Source organism: Bos taurus, chromosome 7 (assembly GCF_002263795.3).
Source record: "Bos taurus isolate L1 Dominette 01449 registration number 42190680 breed Hereford chromosome 7, ARS-UCD2.0, whole genome shotgun sequence".
Taxonomy (NCBI): Eukaryota; Metazoa; Chordata; class Mammalia; order Artiodactyla; family Bovidae; genus Bos; species Bos taurus.
In genome coordinates, this window is record NC_037334.1 from 94,978,230 (window position 1) to 94,998,551 (window position 20,322).

General features: G+C 38.4%; 1 protein-coding gene across 9 annotated transcripts in view; it reads right to left on the bottom strand.

The window, feature by feature from the left end:
* The window catches only part of SPATA9 (spermatogenesis associated 9), a 60,318-nt gene that overhangs the window by 1,730 nt on the left and 38,266 nt on the right, over window positions 1-20,322 (bottom strand). For 8 of the 9 annotated variants that reach the window (XM_059888368.1, XM_024994575.2, XM_010807612.4 and 5 more), the window contains 2 exon segments: window positions 13,066-13,293; window positions 3,502-3,597 (listed from right to left, as the gene is read on the bottom strand). In XM_059888368.1, the coding sequence (XP_059744351.1) occupies window positions 3,502-3,597; window positions 13,066-13,293 (324 nt within the window). 9 annotated transcript variants of the gene reach the window in all.

A 20,322-nucleotide genomic window follows, 5' to 3' on the forward strand; every position in this document is an offset into this window, starting at 1 on the left:
ATTTAAATAGCTGTATTGATTAAGGTACTATCAGTACTATCAATTGATAGTATTAAGGTACTATCAATGTTACTTATATCTGAGTACACCCAAATCTAGAGTTATAAAATCTTGAGGTCCATCACTTCCAGCTACAGACAGCTTTAACAATTTATCACAACTAGGATGGTTTTCTATGTATGCCATGCTATGAAAAGAAGGTTGGGGAGCCCTATCCTCTTTGATACATTTCTTCTTCCCTCACTTACCACATTTTATCTGTGCCCACCATAACCAATTCTGTCCAAGTCTCAGAAAATGAAAGATCTTGATTAAGGTCAGTATTTCTCCATCTTTGCTTAAAACCTATACCCTACCTATCAACTTGTCTATTAATTATTGCTTGCCTCTTCAACCTCTCATTCTTGACTAGCTCCTCCCCTGTAACCTGTAACATACTAAAGTATATTCTATTCTGAAATTTAAAACTTTAAAATCCCTGTGGCCCTGTTTCCCTCTTGACTACGACACACTCTTTTCTTGATCAAACCAGGACATATATTCATGGTTTCCATTTTATCATCTTTTCACTCTTTCTGCTAAAGTAGTTCTCAAGATGATTAATTCCAACTTTACTACTAGATCTAACGGACACTTTTCAGATCTTCATTTTACTTAACTTTTTCTGCTTGTATGTGACTCTTAACTACTCACAACTTCCTGAGTCTAATTCCTTGACAGCGTTTCTCCTGATTCTCTTCCTGCTTTTCTTATTATTTCTTATATAAATCTTATGGATTTCTTCTTAGCTTATCTTAAACAGAAAGTGTTCTTCACATTTCTGTCAACTTTCTACTCTTTTCACTTGGCATGGTTCCACTCTCAGGGCATTAACTTCCAACATAGATGTTATTTGCTTTCAAAACCATAATTCTAGCCCTGACCTCTCCTAGGACTTGGATGAATATATCACAAATTATCAGAGGTCACCAAAAAAACTGTTTCTATTCTTAGTTTATAGCATAAGTCATGTAGGATGATTTCAGAAGTCTTTGAAAAATTCAAGTAATTTTGGTTTTAATCTAGTTTTGTTTTAGTTTCACCATAGCCATTTCATCCAACTCATTTTCTGCAGTATATTTGCATCAATCTTGTATGAGAGTCACATTTAAGATACTGAACATTTGTCAAAATTTTAAAACATTTGCAAAATATTTGATTAATTCAGAGTTTTTAAAAATTGTAAATATGTTTAAAATGAGTTCTTTTACACTTTTTTTTTCTAAGTTGTTTTAGCTATTCTTTGGCATTTTCTTGTAAATTTTAGAATAAACTAGTCGATGTACACATACACACCTGCTCAAATTTTAATTGGGATTGCACTGAATCTGGATTATTAGGAAAATTTAACCTTTATTCTTGTCTGTTTCAATATGATCAAAAAAATAAATACGTAAAAGACCTCTAACAAAAAAGCCATAAGTTTATTAACAGAAAGAAGATCTAAATAAATAGAGAAATATACCATGCTCATAGATTGGAAGGAGAACCTATTTTACCAGTTATGAAGACGTAATGTAAAGCGCCAGTAAATAATACAGCATTGAATTGGTATAAGAATAGACAGATCAGTTGGCTAGAACAAAGAGAATATAAGCAGACCTACATATATAAGGACATTGAATTCATCTTAAAAAAGAGGTGTTCTGGGGCAACAGGAAAGGGGTTTACTTTTTTCCCTGATAAATTGAGTTGGATCAGTTTATCAAGTGGGCATCCCTGGTGGCTCAGCTGGTAAAGAATCCACCTGCAATGAAGGAGACCTGGGTTCAATCCCTGGGTTGGGAAGATACCCTGGGGGAGGGCATGGCAACCCACTCCAGTAATTCTTGCCTGGAGAATCCCCATGGACCGAGGAGCCTAACGGGCTGCAGTCCACGAGGTTGCAAAGAGTCAGACACAACTGAGCGACTAAGCACAGCACAGCACAGTGGAGGAAAAACTTGACCCTTGCGTCATACCAACTCCAGATGTATTATAAATCTACAAGTGAAAGGCAAAATAACAAAGCTCCTAGGATATATCAGAGGGAGTAGTTTCCTGATTAGGATGTAAGTCAAGATTCCCTAATTAAGACATAAAAAGCACTTAATATAAAGAGGATTAATAAATGAGACTTCATTAAAATTAAGAACTTTTAAAAGACATTCCTAAAAATGAAAGGCTAGTCACAGAGGAAAATAAATCTGCCCAAATTCAACTAAAAAAAGGGCTTGTTCCAATAATAGTTAAAAGAACAAATTGATAATAAACCAATGGACAACTCCAAGTAGGAAAATGAGAAGAGACTAACAGAAATTAACAAAAGAGGATATCCAGTTAATGTATAAAAAAGGTATTCAGTCTTAATAATCAATAAAATGCAAATTAAAAACATAATATGATAGTACTACATACCCACAAAAATGGCTATACCAGAAAAGATTGATAATGCCAAATGTTAGTGATGATACAGAGCAACTGGGATTCATAATCTGCTAGAATGAACTGTTAAAACCGTTTTGGAAAACTTTGGCAATATATGCTAGAGACGAACATATGCAAAATCTACAGTCCAGACATTTCACCCAAACATATGTACAAGAACATTCACAGCAACCTATTCACCATAGCCAAAGTTCTAAATAATCTAAATGTTCAACGATAGAATAGATAGTTGTATATTTAATCAGTGGAATACTGTACAGCACTGACAGGCAACAAGCTGCTGCTATAGGCAACAAATGAATCTCACCATGATAATGTTGAGCAATACAAGACCCACAAAAGAACATGGTATACAACTTCATTTATATATGAGTCAAAACAGACCATGCCATTAGAAGTCAAAATAGAGCTTGCCTTTACAGAAGAGGCTAGTGATCATTACAAGTCAAAATAGTGCTTGCCTTTACAGAAGAGGCTAGTGATCATAAAGAGGCAAGAAAGAGGCTTCTAGAATGACAGTATACTGTTTTGTTTCTTGATCCATAAGATACATCAATTTATAGATTTTCTGATAATTCATCAAGCTGTGTACTTTTCTTTTTGTATGTTGTAATTTTTTTCAATTAAAGGTAAATACAAATGGCAATGAATTAGAAGAAAATAACTTTTTAATTTATAAAAGTCTGTATATTTTTGTCATACTTTTTAATGAACACTTTTGTAATTCAAAAAACAAAAGCTGAACTTTAACCAACCCCGGCACAATGGCAGAAACAAAACACCTGTAACCTAATGAGAGCAAAACCCAAGATGTTTTGACCAAATAGTAATAAATATTTTAAAAAGTAAAGTAAGTTTTATTACTGAAGCAACTTAGTTTTTGGTGGATTGACCTGGCTCCTTAGAAATATAATTTTTAATGTAAAATTATTTTGTGTAATAAGAGAATAATATCTTGGTTTAAGAATAGACTATTCAGTATTTCTTTACATAAAATAATTATATTTCCAGATTCTAATTATTTTCTTAACTTACCAAATAAATGAGTGCTGCATATGAAGCACACATTATGCTAGTTAAAGCAGTCTTTGCTGGGAAAGAAATTATTTCGAACAAAGATCCCTTTCTGACCTGAAAAAACAAGTGAGTTTTCTTATTAAAACAAAAGATTTTCAATGTTACAATGTTAAATCTTATAATGTTATTGTAAAATGAGAATTCAAATATTGATAGTCATCTACTTTAGATCTGAGTTTTCCCACACCTTGAAAATATAATGTCTTCCTCCTTTACAAAAAGATACTTTCTTTTGCTAATTAAAACCTATGATAAATCTATTAAAAAAAATTTCCCATTTCCAAAATCTCATTTTTGGTTTTTTACATTTACCAAATGTGCTCACTAGGGGGTGCTGCTGTGCTTATTAGAAAAACAGTCTGTTGAAATTCATGTAGTCATCCTTTACTAAATTATTCACCTCTTCAATTAAGCAAACAGCAATGAAAATACCGGGCATTTCCTGGAGATTAATGACCTGCCTGGAAATGTTAATCATGAGACTGCTGAAGGCCAGTATTAATCTTAGATGATCATTAAGCTTCAGCAAATACTCTGTGTTCATATCCAGCATACTTTTTGAAATGTAGAGGTTTACACTAATAAAGAATTTGTCTCAGATTTTTCTAGCTTCTAGAATGTGTCCCTGCCTCACCACAATATATTCAGTTTAAGGGAACTGTAACTCTTAGAGGCCACCTCTGTGGCTTTGAGCTATAAGGATATGAAATGATGACGGTAGGAAGAACATTCCCTTCCCCTTTAGCAATGAAGGGGCAGTTAGTCATACTTCTCTGAAGACCCAAGTCACTCAGAGGCTTCAAAAACTCCAAGAAGGTATAGGCTGTAAATATAAAATCATGTAAATGCACGATGAAGTGAAGTGGCTCTGTCATGTTCAACTCTTTGCAACCCCATGAACTGTATGTAGCCTGACAGGCTCCTCCGCCCATGGCATTTTCCAGGCAAGAATAATGTAAAATTGCACACAAATGAGAACGGTGTGTGTGTATATATATATATATATAGTCATTAAAAGGTTCAGTTCAGTCGCTCAGTCGTGTCTGACACTTTGCGACCCCATGGACTGCAGCACGCCAGGCCTCCCTGTCCATCACCAACTCCCGGAGTTTACTCCAAACCATGTCCATCTAGTCGGTGATGCCATCTAACCATCTCATCCTCTGTGGTCCCCTTCTCCTCCTGCTTTCAATCTTTCCAGCATCGGGGTCTTTTCCAATGAATTGGTTCTTCGCATCAGGTGGCCAAAGTATTGGAGTTTCAGCTTCAACATCAGTCCTTCCAGTGAACATTCAGGACTGATCTCTTTTAGGATGGACTGGTTGGATTAAAAGATGATAACACTGAAAAACTGAAACAATGGTAGCAGAATGGCTAGGTGAATTACGCTGTATCCACCCAATAGTAACATTGCAGCCTTTTAAATGGTGCTTCTGACGTGGTTGCATTTTATGGAGCAGACATTTGCATGGTGCTATATACCAGGTCCTGCTCTAAGTGCTTGTTGTACTATTTTTGCTTATTGCTGTCCCTACTGAAGAACAAAGGTGTCCGGCACAATCTCCCTTCTCTGCTCAAGCGATGTATGGAATGCTGAAGCCAAGAATACTATCTAGCCTTGTAGCTGAGAGATGGTGGGGTGAGGAAGGAGGGGGAGGGGGGGGTTTCCTTCTTACCCCCACCCTTCAGGCCGTACCAGCTCCTACACACAGGAATAGGCAGGGGCAGTTTTAGCCCACTCTCTCCACAAGTCAGTCTGGAAAACTTCCCAGACTTCCTGGCTTCTGGAGAGCGCTTCCAGGAAATGAAGCTGCTGCTACTCTTTCACTCTTGCTGAAAGACTCAGACTGATAGCATGCCTTTGAATCCCACTATTAGGCTAAAGGAGACAAACTGCTAGTAGGGAGCCGACGTTAGGAAGGAAATCAGATTCATGCCAACAGAATGCCTCCTAGTAGAGTAAAATATTCATGAGTTTGTGAATATATGGGTGTAATGGAAGGTCCAATAATTGGTAGGTCATATACAATAAAAATAAAAATGGGGTCTGCATGCAAGGAAAATTACTCTCTGTTTTGCTGCATCTTTCTTTTTCAGATTTTTGTCCTTCACCTAAAAGTAATTAAAATGGATTAGTTTAGAAATAAATATGTATTTGATATATGTTATGCTTCTGAATGACGAATCTGTATATTGCCTGGGGGTAACTTTTTCACCATTTTAATGCTTTTAATAAATATTTGCTGTTACTATAATAAATCACCCCTGTAAAAATACATATCCTCCAAAATTTATGTGGCTACTGGCTAAGTAGCCATTTTTCCATTTTATGACTCACTTGCAATACATGTTTTTCATATTATAAACCACAATGTTTCATTTTTGGTTTGCTATGAGCAGGAATAGTATATGGCAAAAACTGAGATAAACAAACTGGAGAAATTTGGAAAAAGGAGGCTTTGTCTAGACTGTCTTGGCTGGTTTCAAAAATTTTATCTTAACCTCGTTGTTACATGTTTTTATTTTATTTGCATTTAAAAGTATTGTGATATCAATATTATATCCATATATTTCCTTTTTGAATTTGGTAATATTAACATATAAGATACATGGATATTTCAACAGTAAAAACATTTCAGCTTTAAATTTTTCCCACATAATTTTATGTTCTACTTCTCCCATATAATTTTGACTGCCTTGTCTCATAGAAGAAATATCTATTTTCATCTTATTTTCACCAACAATGAGATAAATCACACACACAAAAAGCAGACTATAAGCTGCTTAGAAAATAGAGATCCATTTACAGGTAACCTGAAGGTTGGAGAATTTATGTTGTCCAAAACCATCTTGATGAAATAAGAAGGAAGTTATAGGGGAAACTCTAATTCAGTGATTCACAAATAAGTGTTGGAAGAAATACTGCTTTTACAGGTCCAGAAAAAAGTGTTTCCTGTAAGTTTGAAAAAGCTACTTGATCATGAATTTGCTTAGCAACCCACAATACTCATGAATGCAGGGAAGACTCCTAGCAATCCACAGGAAAGAAAGCTTTCTGACTTTGTTTATCCCAGTATTGGGGCTTCCCAGACCCATGGACAGAGGAGACTGGCAGGCTACAGTCCATGGGGTCGCGAAAGAGTGGAACATGACTTAATGATTAAACAACAACAGCATGCCAGTATTAACAGCCTGTGGAGCATTACCCTTGAATGAGCTCTTAATCAGGTGGTCCTATAAAAGCTCGAATATCTCACCCTCGTGGCCAGCCTGCCAAAGTATGTCTTCAAGATTCCAATACTTCTGCTTTCTAGGAATTGTCCTTTCTCCCCCCAACCCTGAGTCTTGAATGACACCACCCAAGATAGCCTCATGGCAAGCCCTTCAAGGAGCTAAAGAAGTTCCCGCTATTTGTGAGGTTTACAGTTTAAACCCCAAACTGGAGTCTACCTTGGAGGGTTGGGGGTGAGGAAGAAACTTTACTTGGGTAAGCCTCTGTGGTTCTTCATCCTGAAAAAGGAAGCAACACTTCCCTGGGGTCCACTATGTCACAGGCACTCCTGAGGCTAAGAGTTTGGTTTGCTCATCTCTTGACCACACCACTCCAGAGAACGTGTACAAAGTAGAAGCAAACGCCTCTAATGTCACTATACAGAGGATTCTATCATAGACAGAGCTTCTGGTCCTGTGGCCCTGCGCTGGGGTGCCAAAGTCAGCAACTATGTCTGGGAGCTGACGTGTCTTGGCTGAAGTCAGCCTCCAAGCTGCTTATGTAGGTCACTGCAGCCTAGAGCAGCTGCAGGCCTCACTTGGGCAGGCAGCTTCTGAGGCTAGCAGATGCAGCATTCTGTAAGTACGGCTGCTGGGGATACTGAAAATCACCAAGAAATGCTCAGTTTTCTATTCCTAAGGCCCCCTGCAGAAGAAGCAGGCATACACCACTAACCTCAGCCCTGCACAACAGGGAAAGGTTTGGGGAGCAGCCTGACAGCACCCATAGAGCCAGGGGCCAGGGAAGTCTTGTAGCAAGATGGCCAGTTGGGCAGGCCTGACCCCAACTCTCCACATTTCACGCCTTTCATTTTCACACACCACAGAGCTCCATCTTGACACAGGCAGCCTGACCATTCTTGAAGGAATTCAGGCTGGAGTCCACTGTGGGTAAGCTGGACTCTGTGATATGCCGTTGACCTCTCAGCTCGGTCTGGTACAATGGATACATTCCATTCACAGACCAACCCACTGACCTCCACGGCACCTCACACGTTACTCTGTTGTTCCTCGGATTCTCCATGTCACTAAACTTCACTACTCACACTTCTATGTCTATCCTCACTGAGACTTTCAGATTTGATATATGCTTTCTTCCTTGCTACCACTTTGGTTCCTTTCAGTGGCAATTCCGAATCTCTGCCCTGGCTAATACACATTACCCAAGAAAAACTTCCTCCTCACTCCTAACCCTCAAGGACCCCAGAAGCTCTGATCTGGGACTGTTCCCACTTGTCTCACTTTAGCCTTGTGGAACTACTTACATTTCCTACGTAAGTCATGCTCTTGCCTCAGCTTCTTAGTATACATTGTCTACTTTCTCAAATGATTCTCCTACTTCCTCACTGGGATAATTTCCCTTCCTCCCAGCCTCAGATCCAGTATCATCTTCTGGGAAGCCTACACTGACTACTTTTAGGAATTATATCCCCCTTGTTGTTGCTTCCATAGTCCACTTTGCACACTTTGATCATGCACTCAGTACACCCAGTGGTCACAACTTACTTGCCCATCATCCCTATAGTCCACAGGACATATATGAATCCATATTAAAAAGCAGAGACATTACTTTTCCAACAAAGGTCCGTCTAGTCAAGGCTATGGTTTTTCCAGTAGTCATGTATGGATGTGAGAGCTGGACTATAAAGAAAGCTGAGCGCTGAAGAATTGATGCTTTTGAACTGTGGTGTTGGAGAAGACTCTTGAGAGTCCCTTGGACTGCAAGGAGATCCAACCAGTCCATCCTAAAGGAGATCAGTCCTGGGTGTTCATTGGAAGGACTGATGCTGAGGCTGAAACTCCAATACTTTGGTCACCTAATGCGAAGAGTTGACTCATTTGAAAAGACCCTGATGCTGGGAAAGATTGAAGGTGGGAGGAGAAGGGGACAACAGAGAATGAGATGGCTAGATGGCATCACCATCTCAATGGTGATGACTCAATGGACAAGAGTTTGGGCGAACTCTGGGAGTTGGTGAGGGACAGGGAGGCCTGGCATGCTGCGGTTCATGGGGTCACAAAGAGTCGGACACGACTGAGTGACTGAACTGAACTGATTTTACACGTGATTTTACATGTCATGTTTTCAGTAAATCTTCATCAAGTAAGTGGAAAAGGGTAGAATTACATTTCACTTCCAAAAAGAAAGTTAACCATCTTATAATCTGTAAAAGATATTAAGAAGTAAACCTGAAGGACACCTGGTTACAGCAATGTGGCAGACAGAGCGAGTGGGAAACCTCTCAGCAAAAAAAAAAAAAAACCCAAAATTCTCTAGAGAAACTGTTGTAACCCCAAGGCCAGAAGGTATTTCTATTTTTGATTCTATATATATCAAAATCCAAAAATGTAATACCAGACTAAGTTTACAGAACATGAAAGAGGAGGAGGAAGGAAGGGATAAATCTTCCCATGTCAGGAACTAAAAGCCAAGCAGTAAGTGTGTGATTTCATGTCTCAGGAATGGCGATGTTACTGGATCCTGAAATAAGGACTGAGGGCTTGAGTTTTAATAAACAGAATGAAGATGAGACTTGGATGCCCACGAGGTGAGGTCAGGCCTTTGTAGAGCTGCAATGGGGACTAGAAAAACTGTACCCGCCAGACCAAAAAGGTGAGAAAGCAGGTCTCCACCCGGGACTGACCCCTCCTGAGCACAAGCAAAAGTCTCTAGAGAAACTGTTGTAACCCCAAGGCCAGAAGGTATTTCTATTTTTAAAAAATCCCTACTGAAGAAAAATTTTCAATTGAAACAAAATGCTGAGTAGACACAACACAGATCACAATAGACAGAAAGATTAGCAATCCCCCTAAATCTCAAAGAATAATCTTTAAAAAGATCATAAATAATATGTTTAAAATAAAAGTGGTTATTAAAAAGAAATAATTCTATAAAAGGATGTTTTTTAAAAAGTAGAAATTTGGAGGGAAACACCAAATATTATAGAACTTCTAGAAAAGATAAATATAATGTTTGAAACTTAAAATACATTTAATAAGTAAAAGAGCATATTAGAGCTGGAGAGAGTTGGTTAACTGGACAACACATCAGAGGAAATTATTCAGATGTATCAAAAAGAGATAAAGGATAATACAAGAAAGGTAAATGGACATAAAGACTAAAATGAGAAGATTCAAAAGTGTGTTTAGTAGGCATTCTGGAATGAGATTAGAGAAAATGAGGAGGCAATATTTGAAGACATAATGGCCGAAAGTTTTCCAGAATTGAAGAAATTATCCTCGGATTCAAGAATCACAAAGGCCTCCAAGACTGTGTGTGCGCATGCTAAGCTGCTTCAGTTGTGTCCAGCTCTTTGTGACCCTGTGGACTGTAACCCATCAGGCTCCTCTGTCCATGGGATTCTTCAGGCAAGAATAATGGAGTGGGTTGCCATTTCCTGCTCCAAGGGATCTTCCCGACCCAGCCAAGGGACAAGAACCTCTGCATGTCTCCTACACTGGCAGGTGGGTTCTTTACCACTAGTGCCACCTGGGAAGCATTTTGATAACAGCTAATAAAATTGAAGCTGTTCATCCCTCATGACGCAGCAGTCCTGCAGAAACGTCTCAACATATGGACATGGACTCAGTTACAAGAGTGTTCACTGAAGCACTGTTCGCAATGTAAAAAATTTGGAAACTAAATTGTCCATCTGTCCAGTAATAGATAAACTGCGGATTCTTTTTTCTTATAATGGAATACCACAAAGAAGTTAAAATAATAAACCATAGGACCGTAGCTGTGGACTTCCTAGGGGGTGCTAGTGATAAAGAATCCACCTGCTGATGCAGGAGATGCAAGAGACGCAAGTTAAATTCCTAGGTGGGGAAGAATAGGAAATGGCAATCCTCTCCAATATTCTTGCCTGTAAAATTCCATAGACAGAGGAGCCTGGCAGGCTACATAAAGTCCACGGGGCTGTACAGAGTCAGACATGACTGAGCATCCAAGTGCACACACACACAGTTCTTCAGGCTCCCCAGGTGGCTCAGTGGTAAAGAATCCATTCAGTATCATTCTCATTACTGGATAGAAGGAAACCCCAATTCCACTGGAAACAGAAATTATTTTTCTGCCATTGAATTTTCATGAGTATTGGGAGACAATTCTCCATGAATGTCTCTCATTCCTGTACAGATTGGGTCTTCTGGGCAAAGGATATGGTTGAATAGCAAACAACTTTGCCAGCTAGAGAAGGTATGTTCCTTTGGAAAGATCTAGAGACGTACTTCTCAAGACATGACACAGGGCACTGAAGAGAAAGCCTTTTCCTTCCGCTCCAGAGACATATGCTTCTCTCTCTCTCTCTCTCTCTCTCTCTCTCTCTCTCTGGGCAGATGAGCCAGCATTCCTATAAAAAGATCAGTCTCTTGATTTCAAGGTTCCTCTCCACAATGGAGATATGGCAGACAAAATCTTTACCTACTAAATAAAGTAAAATCTCAGCTCCTTCATAGTTTAACTTAGCAAAGAGGAGGAGAAAAGGCTCTGAATAACAATAATGGACAGTGTCTTTAAACATTATTTCATAATAAATACAGAAATAGTCTGCAAAGAACAGTTCTTATATCAACTCTGTAGAAACTGTGGGTCTAACAATGCAAAGAAAGAGCAAGGCAAAACATTAGATTCAGAAAGATATTTCAGTGGGAATTTAATACAGTTCAGCTATGTTTCTTTTTGATGATCTAAAGATACAGGTATAAGCCTTATAGTGCTTAGAAATCTGATGGTTAACAGAACATAAACCATTTTTTACTTTCACAAACATCAAGTATTATAAAGGAGCCTTTTATAAATGCTGTTTCAGGCAAGTCACAGTTGAAATAGCCGATGCTTTCTGAAAATGTCAAAATCTCTGATTAAAGAGAGATTCCTATATAATATTTTATTTTAACCACTCATCATACATTTTCTCATCTTCTCAAAACAATGCATTTTTGTTTGAGGGTTCATCCTTTCCCCACCCTTAAGTGGCATTGTCTGAATGGGGCTGCAACCTCTACTCTAGGAATGAAGCAGTAGTCAATTCCTAGGCCAATCAATGTACCCCTTTCCTTGGTTTAGAGGAAAGTCAATCCCTAAAAGTTCACCTCAGGACTTAGCCAGGAATGTTGGATCAAGGACTCATTCTTTTCTGTTGTAATTGAACCTGGAAGGATGTAGCCCCTGAGAACAACTGCAAATCATCTTGTGACCATAAGGAGAAAGTCAGTCTAAGAATGGAGTCAACACAGAGAAATCTGAACCAAGAGATGAGTCAGAGAAAGAAGGAGGATCCTGAAGGTATTGTGTACTACATCCAGCTATGCCTGAAAGCTTCTCAACTCTGGGTTGTTTGACTACAAGAACTAATACATATCCTTTCTGGCTTAACTCTCATTTTAACAAAGGAATGTTCTGAATAATGCCCAGATTGAAAAACTCAGAGTGCCATAAAGTTTAGAAAAAAAGAAACTGGTCTAGAAAAACTTAGAGCTTTTTTGTCCTTAATATAATAGAGCCTCAATAAAACAACACTCATGGAACTTGACAGAACATGGAATTTGAAACAGACCTGAACATTGACATGTCTATCAAAATGAGATTACCGCTAAAGATACTCATTATATCCAACAAAGATTATACTGGAGACATAACAAGGTTATAGGGAGGACACAAAGCACAATCATTTTTAAGGCTTGTTGTAGAATTTCTTTTAGGGTTGACATAACTGGTAATTTGCATGCTTATAGGGGACGACAGAGGATGAGATGGTTGGATGGCATCACTGACTCAATGGGCATGCTGCTGCTGCTGCTGCTAAGTCGCTTCAGTCATGTCTGACTCTGTGCAACCTCATTGATGGCAGCCCACAATGGACATGAGTTTGAGTAGACTCCAGGAGTTGGTGATGGACAGGGAGGCCTGGCGTGCTGTGGTCCATGGGGTCACAAAGAGTCGGACATGACTGAGCGACTGAAATGAACTGAACTGATTTAGGTTGAACCATTTGAAATCAAAAGTTTCATTTAGTTCAATCAAATAACAAGGGAGAAAAAAGTCTGATTACTTCCTATTTCAGATTTATTTAAACCAGAGAACATACTGTACTGAAAAAAAGGCCCATTCATTCATTTTTCTTAGCCAACGGTTCTTGTTTTACATCTAGGACAGTCAAATGTGCTACATTTTCATTTTTCATACTGTGCAGTTTCAGAATATTTCCTACAAAAAGACCCACATCCTGAGCAAATGCAATGTTCACTTACCTGTATGTTGTACAGGGGTTGCCTTGGTGCATTAACTTCCTTGAGCAAACGATGAGATATGGCCCTTAACTCTAAAAGTCTGCAAGCAAGCTGAGGCTGCAGAAGTTTGGCAACTGATTTGGAGGATCTGGAAATGCTGTTTAATCCTTGAATTAATGTTCCTCGGTTGATCTTGGCTAAAGCAATAGCCATTCTGATTTTGGATGGTTTTTGCATGGGTTCTCTTTTCTGAAAAAGAAGTCTTTGAAAAGTGACTGATGTGTGATTCTCCAGTGCATTATTTATTTATTAAAATTTTTTTAAAATTTTGAAATATAGTTGATGGACAATAGTATGGTAGTCTTGGGTGTGCTCCATAATTTGACGTTTGCAAACAGTATGAAACAACACCACAATAAGTCTAGTAACCATCTGTTCCCATACAAAGTTATTATAATATTGTTGATCATATTCCTCGTGCTGCATATTGCATCCTCATTACTTATTATATACCTGGAGATTTGTGCCTCTTAATCCCCTTCATTTATCTCACTCACACTGCTCCCTTCCTCCATTCCACCTGAAACCCCCACAACCACCCATTTGTTTCCAGGACATTTTAAAAGTCTCTAGGCAGAGACAAGTGCCACCTAACTGTACATTGTGCCTGATACTAGGTGTCCAATAATTATCTCCTACCCTCCATACAGCTCACGGATCCCATTCTTGTATTTAAATAATTATATGAATATATGATTTTTTTCCTTAGGATGTGAAAGTCAAAGTCACTCAGTTGTGTCCGATGTTGGGACTCCATGGACTGTAGCCCACCAGACTCTCTGTCCACTGAATTTTCCAGGCAAAAATAGTGGAGTGGGTTGCCATTTCCAGAATTAACTTATGAGCCTAAAGACAAAAACTTTTCATTTTGTCTCTGGATTTATTTATCTGTTTTTGCATTTTTTAAAAAGAGCTCTTTCAAAAGTAAGCAATTCTTATTCAAATACCATTCAATGTTTGAATTTTTTAAACAATCCTTATTCAAAACTCTTATATTTTTCCAGCTTACTTTAAAATTTCAAATGATAATATACAGCACATATACATAATGTACAATTTACTTGAAAACATTTTTTTACTAGTTAAGGTGCAGACAGAGCAAAGGAAGGATGTTAATGAGCCCAGGTTCTTCCATCTTCCCATACACAGTAAAGCGCCAAATTTGTTAACTTGAGATGTCTGGTTTTCCTTTTTTTTTAATTAAATGAAAAGATCTTTAAATTCTACAGTGCTTTACAATTTATGGTATCATATAATCCCATAGTAACTCCTTTTCTATCTGTTAACCTTGTGCTGCCCCTCCCCTTTCCTTCTCCCCACTGGTAGCCACTAGTTGCTCCCTATATCTCTGAATCTGGTTCTTTCTTGTTTTACTCACTAGTTTGTTATCTTTTTTAAGATTTCACATATAAGTGATAAGAACAGTATTTGTCTTTCTCTGTCTGACTTATTTCACTTAGCCAAATGCCCTCCAAGTCCATCTCTGTTACTGCAAATGGCAAAATTTCATTTTTATGGCCAAATAGTATTCCATTGTGTAACACATCTTCTTTATCCATTCATCAGTTGATGGATACTTAGGTTGCTTCCATATGTTGGCAATTGTAAATAATGCTGCTATGAACACTGAGGTGCAGGCATCTTTCTGAACTAGTGCTTTTAACTTTTTGGGTGTATACTCAGGAGTTTAACTGCTGGGTCATATGGTAGTTCTATTTTTAGTTTTTGAGAAATTGCCATACTGTTTTCCACAGTGGCTATACCAGTTTACATTCCCAACACCAGCGCAGGAGGGTTCCTATTTCTCCACACCCTCAGCGACAGTATTTACGTTCTTTTTGATGACAGCCATCCTGACAGGTGTGAGGTGATATCTCATGTTGTTTTCATGTGTATTTCCCTGATGACTAGCAACGATGAACATCTTTTCATGTGCCTGATAGCAATCTGCATTTCCTCTTTAGAAAAATGTCTGTTCAGTTCTTCTGCCAATTTTTAAAGTCAGATTGTTGACTTTTTAAATGTTAAATTTCACAAAATATTTATATATGTTGGATATTACCCCTTATCAGTCACGTCATTTACAGGAATTTTATAGTATCCACTCTTGCATTTGGGTATCTAATCCATTTTGAGTTTATTTTTATACATGGTGTTAGAGAACACTAATTTCATTCTTATGTAAGTAGCTGTCCAGTTTTCCTAGCATTGCTTATTGAAGAGACTATCTTTTCTCCACTGTATATTCTTGCCTCCTTTGTCATAGATTAGTTAACCATAAGTGTGTGGGTTTATTTCTAGGCTCTCTATTCTGTTCCATTGACCTATGTGTCTATTTTTGTGCCAGGACCATACAGTTTTGGTTATTATAGCTTTGTAATATAGTCTGAAGTCAGAGAGCATGATTCCTCCCATGTGTTCTTCTTTCTCAGGAGTGTTTTGGCTATTTGGGGTCTTTTGTGTTTCCATATAAGTTTTAAAATTATTTGTTCTAGTTCTGTGAAAAAAAAATCCATTGGTATTTTGATAGGGATTATGTTGAATCTGTATGTTGCCTTGAGTGGTATGATCATTTTAATAATATTAATTCTTCCAATCCAAGAATATGGTATATCTCTCCATTTTTCTGCATGTCTTCAATTTCTTTCATTAGTGTCTTATAGTTTTCCAAGTACACGTCTTTTACCTCCATGCTGCTGCTACTGCTACTGCTGCTAAGTTGCTTCAGTCGTGTCTGACTCTGTGCGACCCAATGGATGGCAGCCCACCAGGCTCCCCCATCCCTGGGATTCTCTAGGAAAGAGCACTGGAGTGGGTTGCCATTTCCTTCTCCAATGCATGAAAGTGAAAAGTGAAAGCAACCCCATGGACTGCAGCCTACCAGGCTCCTCTGTCCGTGGGATTTTCCAGGCAAGAGTACTGGAGTGGGGTGCCATTGCCTTCTCTGATAGGTAGGTTTATTCCTAGGTATTTTATCCTTTTTGATGCAATGGTGAATGGGATTGTTTCTTTAACTTCTCTTTCTGATCATCTATTGTTAGTGTATGGAAATGCAGCAGATTTTTAAATATTAATTTTGTATCCTGCAGCTTTACTGAACTCATTGATGAGCTCAAGTAGTTTTCTGGTAGCATCTTTAGGATTCTCTATGTATAATATCATGTCAACTGCAAACAGTGACAGCTTTACTTCTTCCTTTCCAATTTGGATTCCTTTAATTTTTTTCTTCTCTGATACCTGTGGCTAGGACTTCCAAAACTATGTTTAATCAAAGTTGTGAGAGTCGATGGACATCCTTGTATATAATGTACAGCATACATACATAATACAAAAAGTATGATTTAAATTTTTAATGTTAAAATATAGTACACATACACTATGCATTGTACAGTTTAAAAGAAAAATAAAACAAAAGCCCTATATACTAAACCCCACTCCAGTACTCTTGCCTGGAAAATCCCATGGGTGGAGGAGCCCGGTGGGCTGCAGTCCACGGGATCGCTAAGAGTCAGACACAACTGAGTGACTTCACTTTCACTTTTCACTTTCATGCATTGGAGAGGGAAATGGCAAGCCACTCCAGTGTTCTTGCCTGGAGAATCCCAAGGACGGGGGAGCCTGGTGGGCTGCTGTCTATGGGGTCACACAGAGTTGGACACGACTGAGGCAACTTAGGAGCAGCAGCAGCTATATACTAAACAAACTCACAATACTTTCAGTTCTGAAAACCTCAAATCTTCTGTGAACATTCTGACAGAAAACACTTCTGGCATTTCTAAAACACATGACATGTAGCTCTCTGTTCTAGCAGAAAGTGAACCACAGGGAAATTACTTACAATGTGGTTAGACTGCATTCCAGGCAACAGACAAGTATAATTTCCATTATTCATTTAAGTAATTTTATGAGCTATTCTAGCTTTTGACTCATTGGAAAAGACTGATGCTGGGAGGGACTGGGGGAAGGAGGAGAAGGGGACGACAGAGGATGACATGGCTGGATGGCATCACTGACTTGATGGACGTGAGTCTGAGTGAACTCCGGGAGTTGGTGATGGACAGGGAGGCCTGGCGTGCTGTGATTCATGGGGTCGCAAAGAGTCGGACACGACTGAGTGACTGAACTGAACTGAACTGATTCTGGCTTTTCAATATATAACTTGGAGGAAAGAGTTAATAACAAAAAGAAGCAACTTTGAATATCATTTATTTGTTGAGTCCAAATATCTAAGTTCAAAACATCTTTTGGATTTTTTGATCTACAATAAACATCATATTTGTTTAAGGGCTAACATGATGTATCTTTATTTTAAATGCCTCAGCTTTTATCCTGCAGTCATAATTTTATTAGTGCTGTTTTTGTCATCAAATTTCAGTACTTCTCTTACTCGTCAGCATTTGCCATTGGAGATAATCAAAAGCTGTTCTAGCCTGTCAATGACGATGTATTTCTGCAACATCTGGTGTCCTACTGTGGCTTAGTCTATTAACTTTGCTGAGAAGTCCCATTAGCCCACCTGTGGTCTCAATCCTCATAGTCAACAGAACAGTAGAGGATGGGCTAAGCTGTGGGCTGCTACAGTTGCTATAATTCCAAGCCTCTTTAGAGCACAGCAGTCCTTACAAGCTGTTATATGGTAGGTAGAACAAGCACAAAAAATACACAGGTGCCATCAGTTGATATTATCTAAGCTGGCTGCAAACACACCTTGAGGAGAAACCACATGGTCTGCAGTATCCAAAGTTCCTGCACAAACAGATTCAATCTCTTGTGACCTTACGCTCTGCTGCACTGCCTCTTCCTCCCAACTCCTCCTCAAGGCAGAGCAGCTGGAAAAAGTTTGGTTTTACTTCCAATCACAATTTCCAGTTGTCCCTCGGTATCCCATGTGGATTAGTCAGTTCTGAGACCCCCAAGCATCTCAAAATCTGTGGATGCTTAAGTCCTTTATATAAAACAGTATTTGCATATAACTAGGCACATCCTCCTTTACACTTTAAATCATCTCTAGATTACTTATAAAACCTCATACAATGTGTTATATAAATAGTTGTCTGCAATCAGCAAACTTAAATTTTGCTTCTTGGAACTTACTGGAATTTTGTTTCCTGAATATTTTCAATCAGAGGTTTGTTGAATCCCGGGTACTGAGAACTGACTGTACTGCGTTTTCTCTCATTATAATTTATAATCAGACGGTGAGGGCCACATTGCCAGGTCAAACAGAAACGGAAAATGTGCAGTCCCACCATTACTGAAACCTTGTCTATGTGGTCATTAGTGTTTTAGGGACCTTCATTTTTTCAGCTGCAAAATATTAACATTCTGTAGTTTCCCTGTCCTGATTTTGTCAGTTCCTTTACAAAATCTTGGTGATCTGTATTGGCCTGGATTCACTGACTTTGCATGTGTATTTCAATTAACCAATCTTGATGCATTCTTCCAAACATTACACTAGATTGATCCATTCAACTTTCTCCTCTTTTACAAAATTGTCTAAGTTTTTATCTCTGTAGAAAAATAAGCCTATTTGTAATTGATAATCTACTAATCAAAAGTCTCCTGTAAGGTTCATAAAATTTGTGTTGACCAAAAATACAGCATTTATTACAAACAATATTTTAAAAAATTCAAGTGTGCATTATAGTAAAGCTTTATTGCACTTTTGGTTATCTTTCTCATTTTAGTTTCCTCCTGAGTTTAGGGCATTTTCCAACAGACTCAGTCTCTTCCTAATTAATATCATCTTTGTTTCCTTTAATGCTTTAATGGTTACAATTTGATGACTCTGCTTCCATTTTAAAATGCCTAAGGAAGGCATTTTGATACTTTCCTAGATAACTGAAAGAATTATTACTTTTTAACAAGATGTTTCTGATTCCTTTTATTTTCCCTACCACAAAACATGGAATCAATTTGTTCCCAAGAAGACCATCATTGCTTTTAAGAAGAACAGTGTTAGAAACCAAATCTGGGCACAGGAGTGCATGTTGAGTGGTTCTTCATGGCTCTGAGAATACAAAGTTGACAGCAGAGAAAAGGTTACTTATATTTTTTAAAATGCAGAAAGAGACATTCTTTTTAAAAAAAAAAAAAGTCACCAGTTTATGCTGATGGTTCCAATTCACTCTTACTTTCAGTGCGTTACTTTTTAAATTAGCTCTAACAGAAAATTTTAAATAAAAGGTTCTTCCTCATTGAAGTACCAGCTTTTCCTTTTTGTCTGCTATCAAGGAAATGGTACCCCACTCCAGTACTTTTGCCTAGAAAATCCCATGGACGGAGGAGCCTGGTGGGCTGCAGTCCATGGGGTCGCAGAGTCGGACACGACTGAACAACTTCACTTTCTTTTCACTTTATGCTATGTAGTTTCTTACCAAACCACATGTGTAAATTTAAATGTTGAACCCAAATTAAGAAGTCCTCATTTCTTTCTTTTCTTTCTAAAATTTTTTGACCCTCGGCCTAACCATCCTGGAATCTGTTGCAAAGTATACACATTCAGATGATTCTTTTTGTCATCATCGTCTGAGCATACCACCAAATGTCAGAAAAGAAAGTCTAACTCCCAACCACCACCACCTCAGGGATAAACAAGGGACTTAAAGACCGTTTACCAAAGAAACTTAGCATCAATCAGAGTGACTCAAGGATCCTGCTCCAGATTCCACTATTTGAGCTCCAATCTTTGAATACACATCCTGCTTTCCTCTTTTCTTTTTTTCCAGAGTGGTGCCCATTTTTCTGTCATCAGCAGTTGTAATGCTGAACTCCAATTTCTAGTAACACTGGCTTTTTACTACCCTACATCTCTGAAACCAGTCTGTCAGCAAGTCTTATTCAATTCTTTCTCTGAATAGCCCCAGAATTTGACCACTTCTCACCAGCCCCAGTACCAACAACTCATTCCATTAATGTTCACATGCCACTATCATCTTTTCTCCAGACTTGAAAATTAGCCTCCTCAGTGGACTCCCTGCTTCCACCCTCACCTACTTTCTTTCTGTTCCTCAACACATCAGCCAGAGAGATATAATTAAAACTTACGTCAGACCCGATCTTGCTTTTGTCCTCAAGCAGTGGCCTCCTGATGCACTCAGTGAGCACCTGAGTACCTACAATGGTCTGCGAAGACTGCCTTTCCTTCACCTCCCTGGCCTCATCGTCTTTTTCTCTCCCTTGTCCTCTTTTATTACTTGTCGAGCTTGTTAAGTAGAC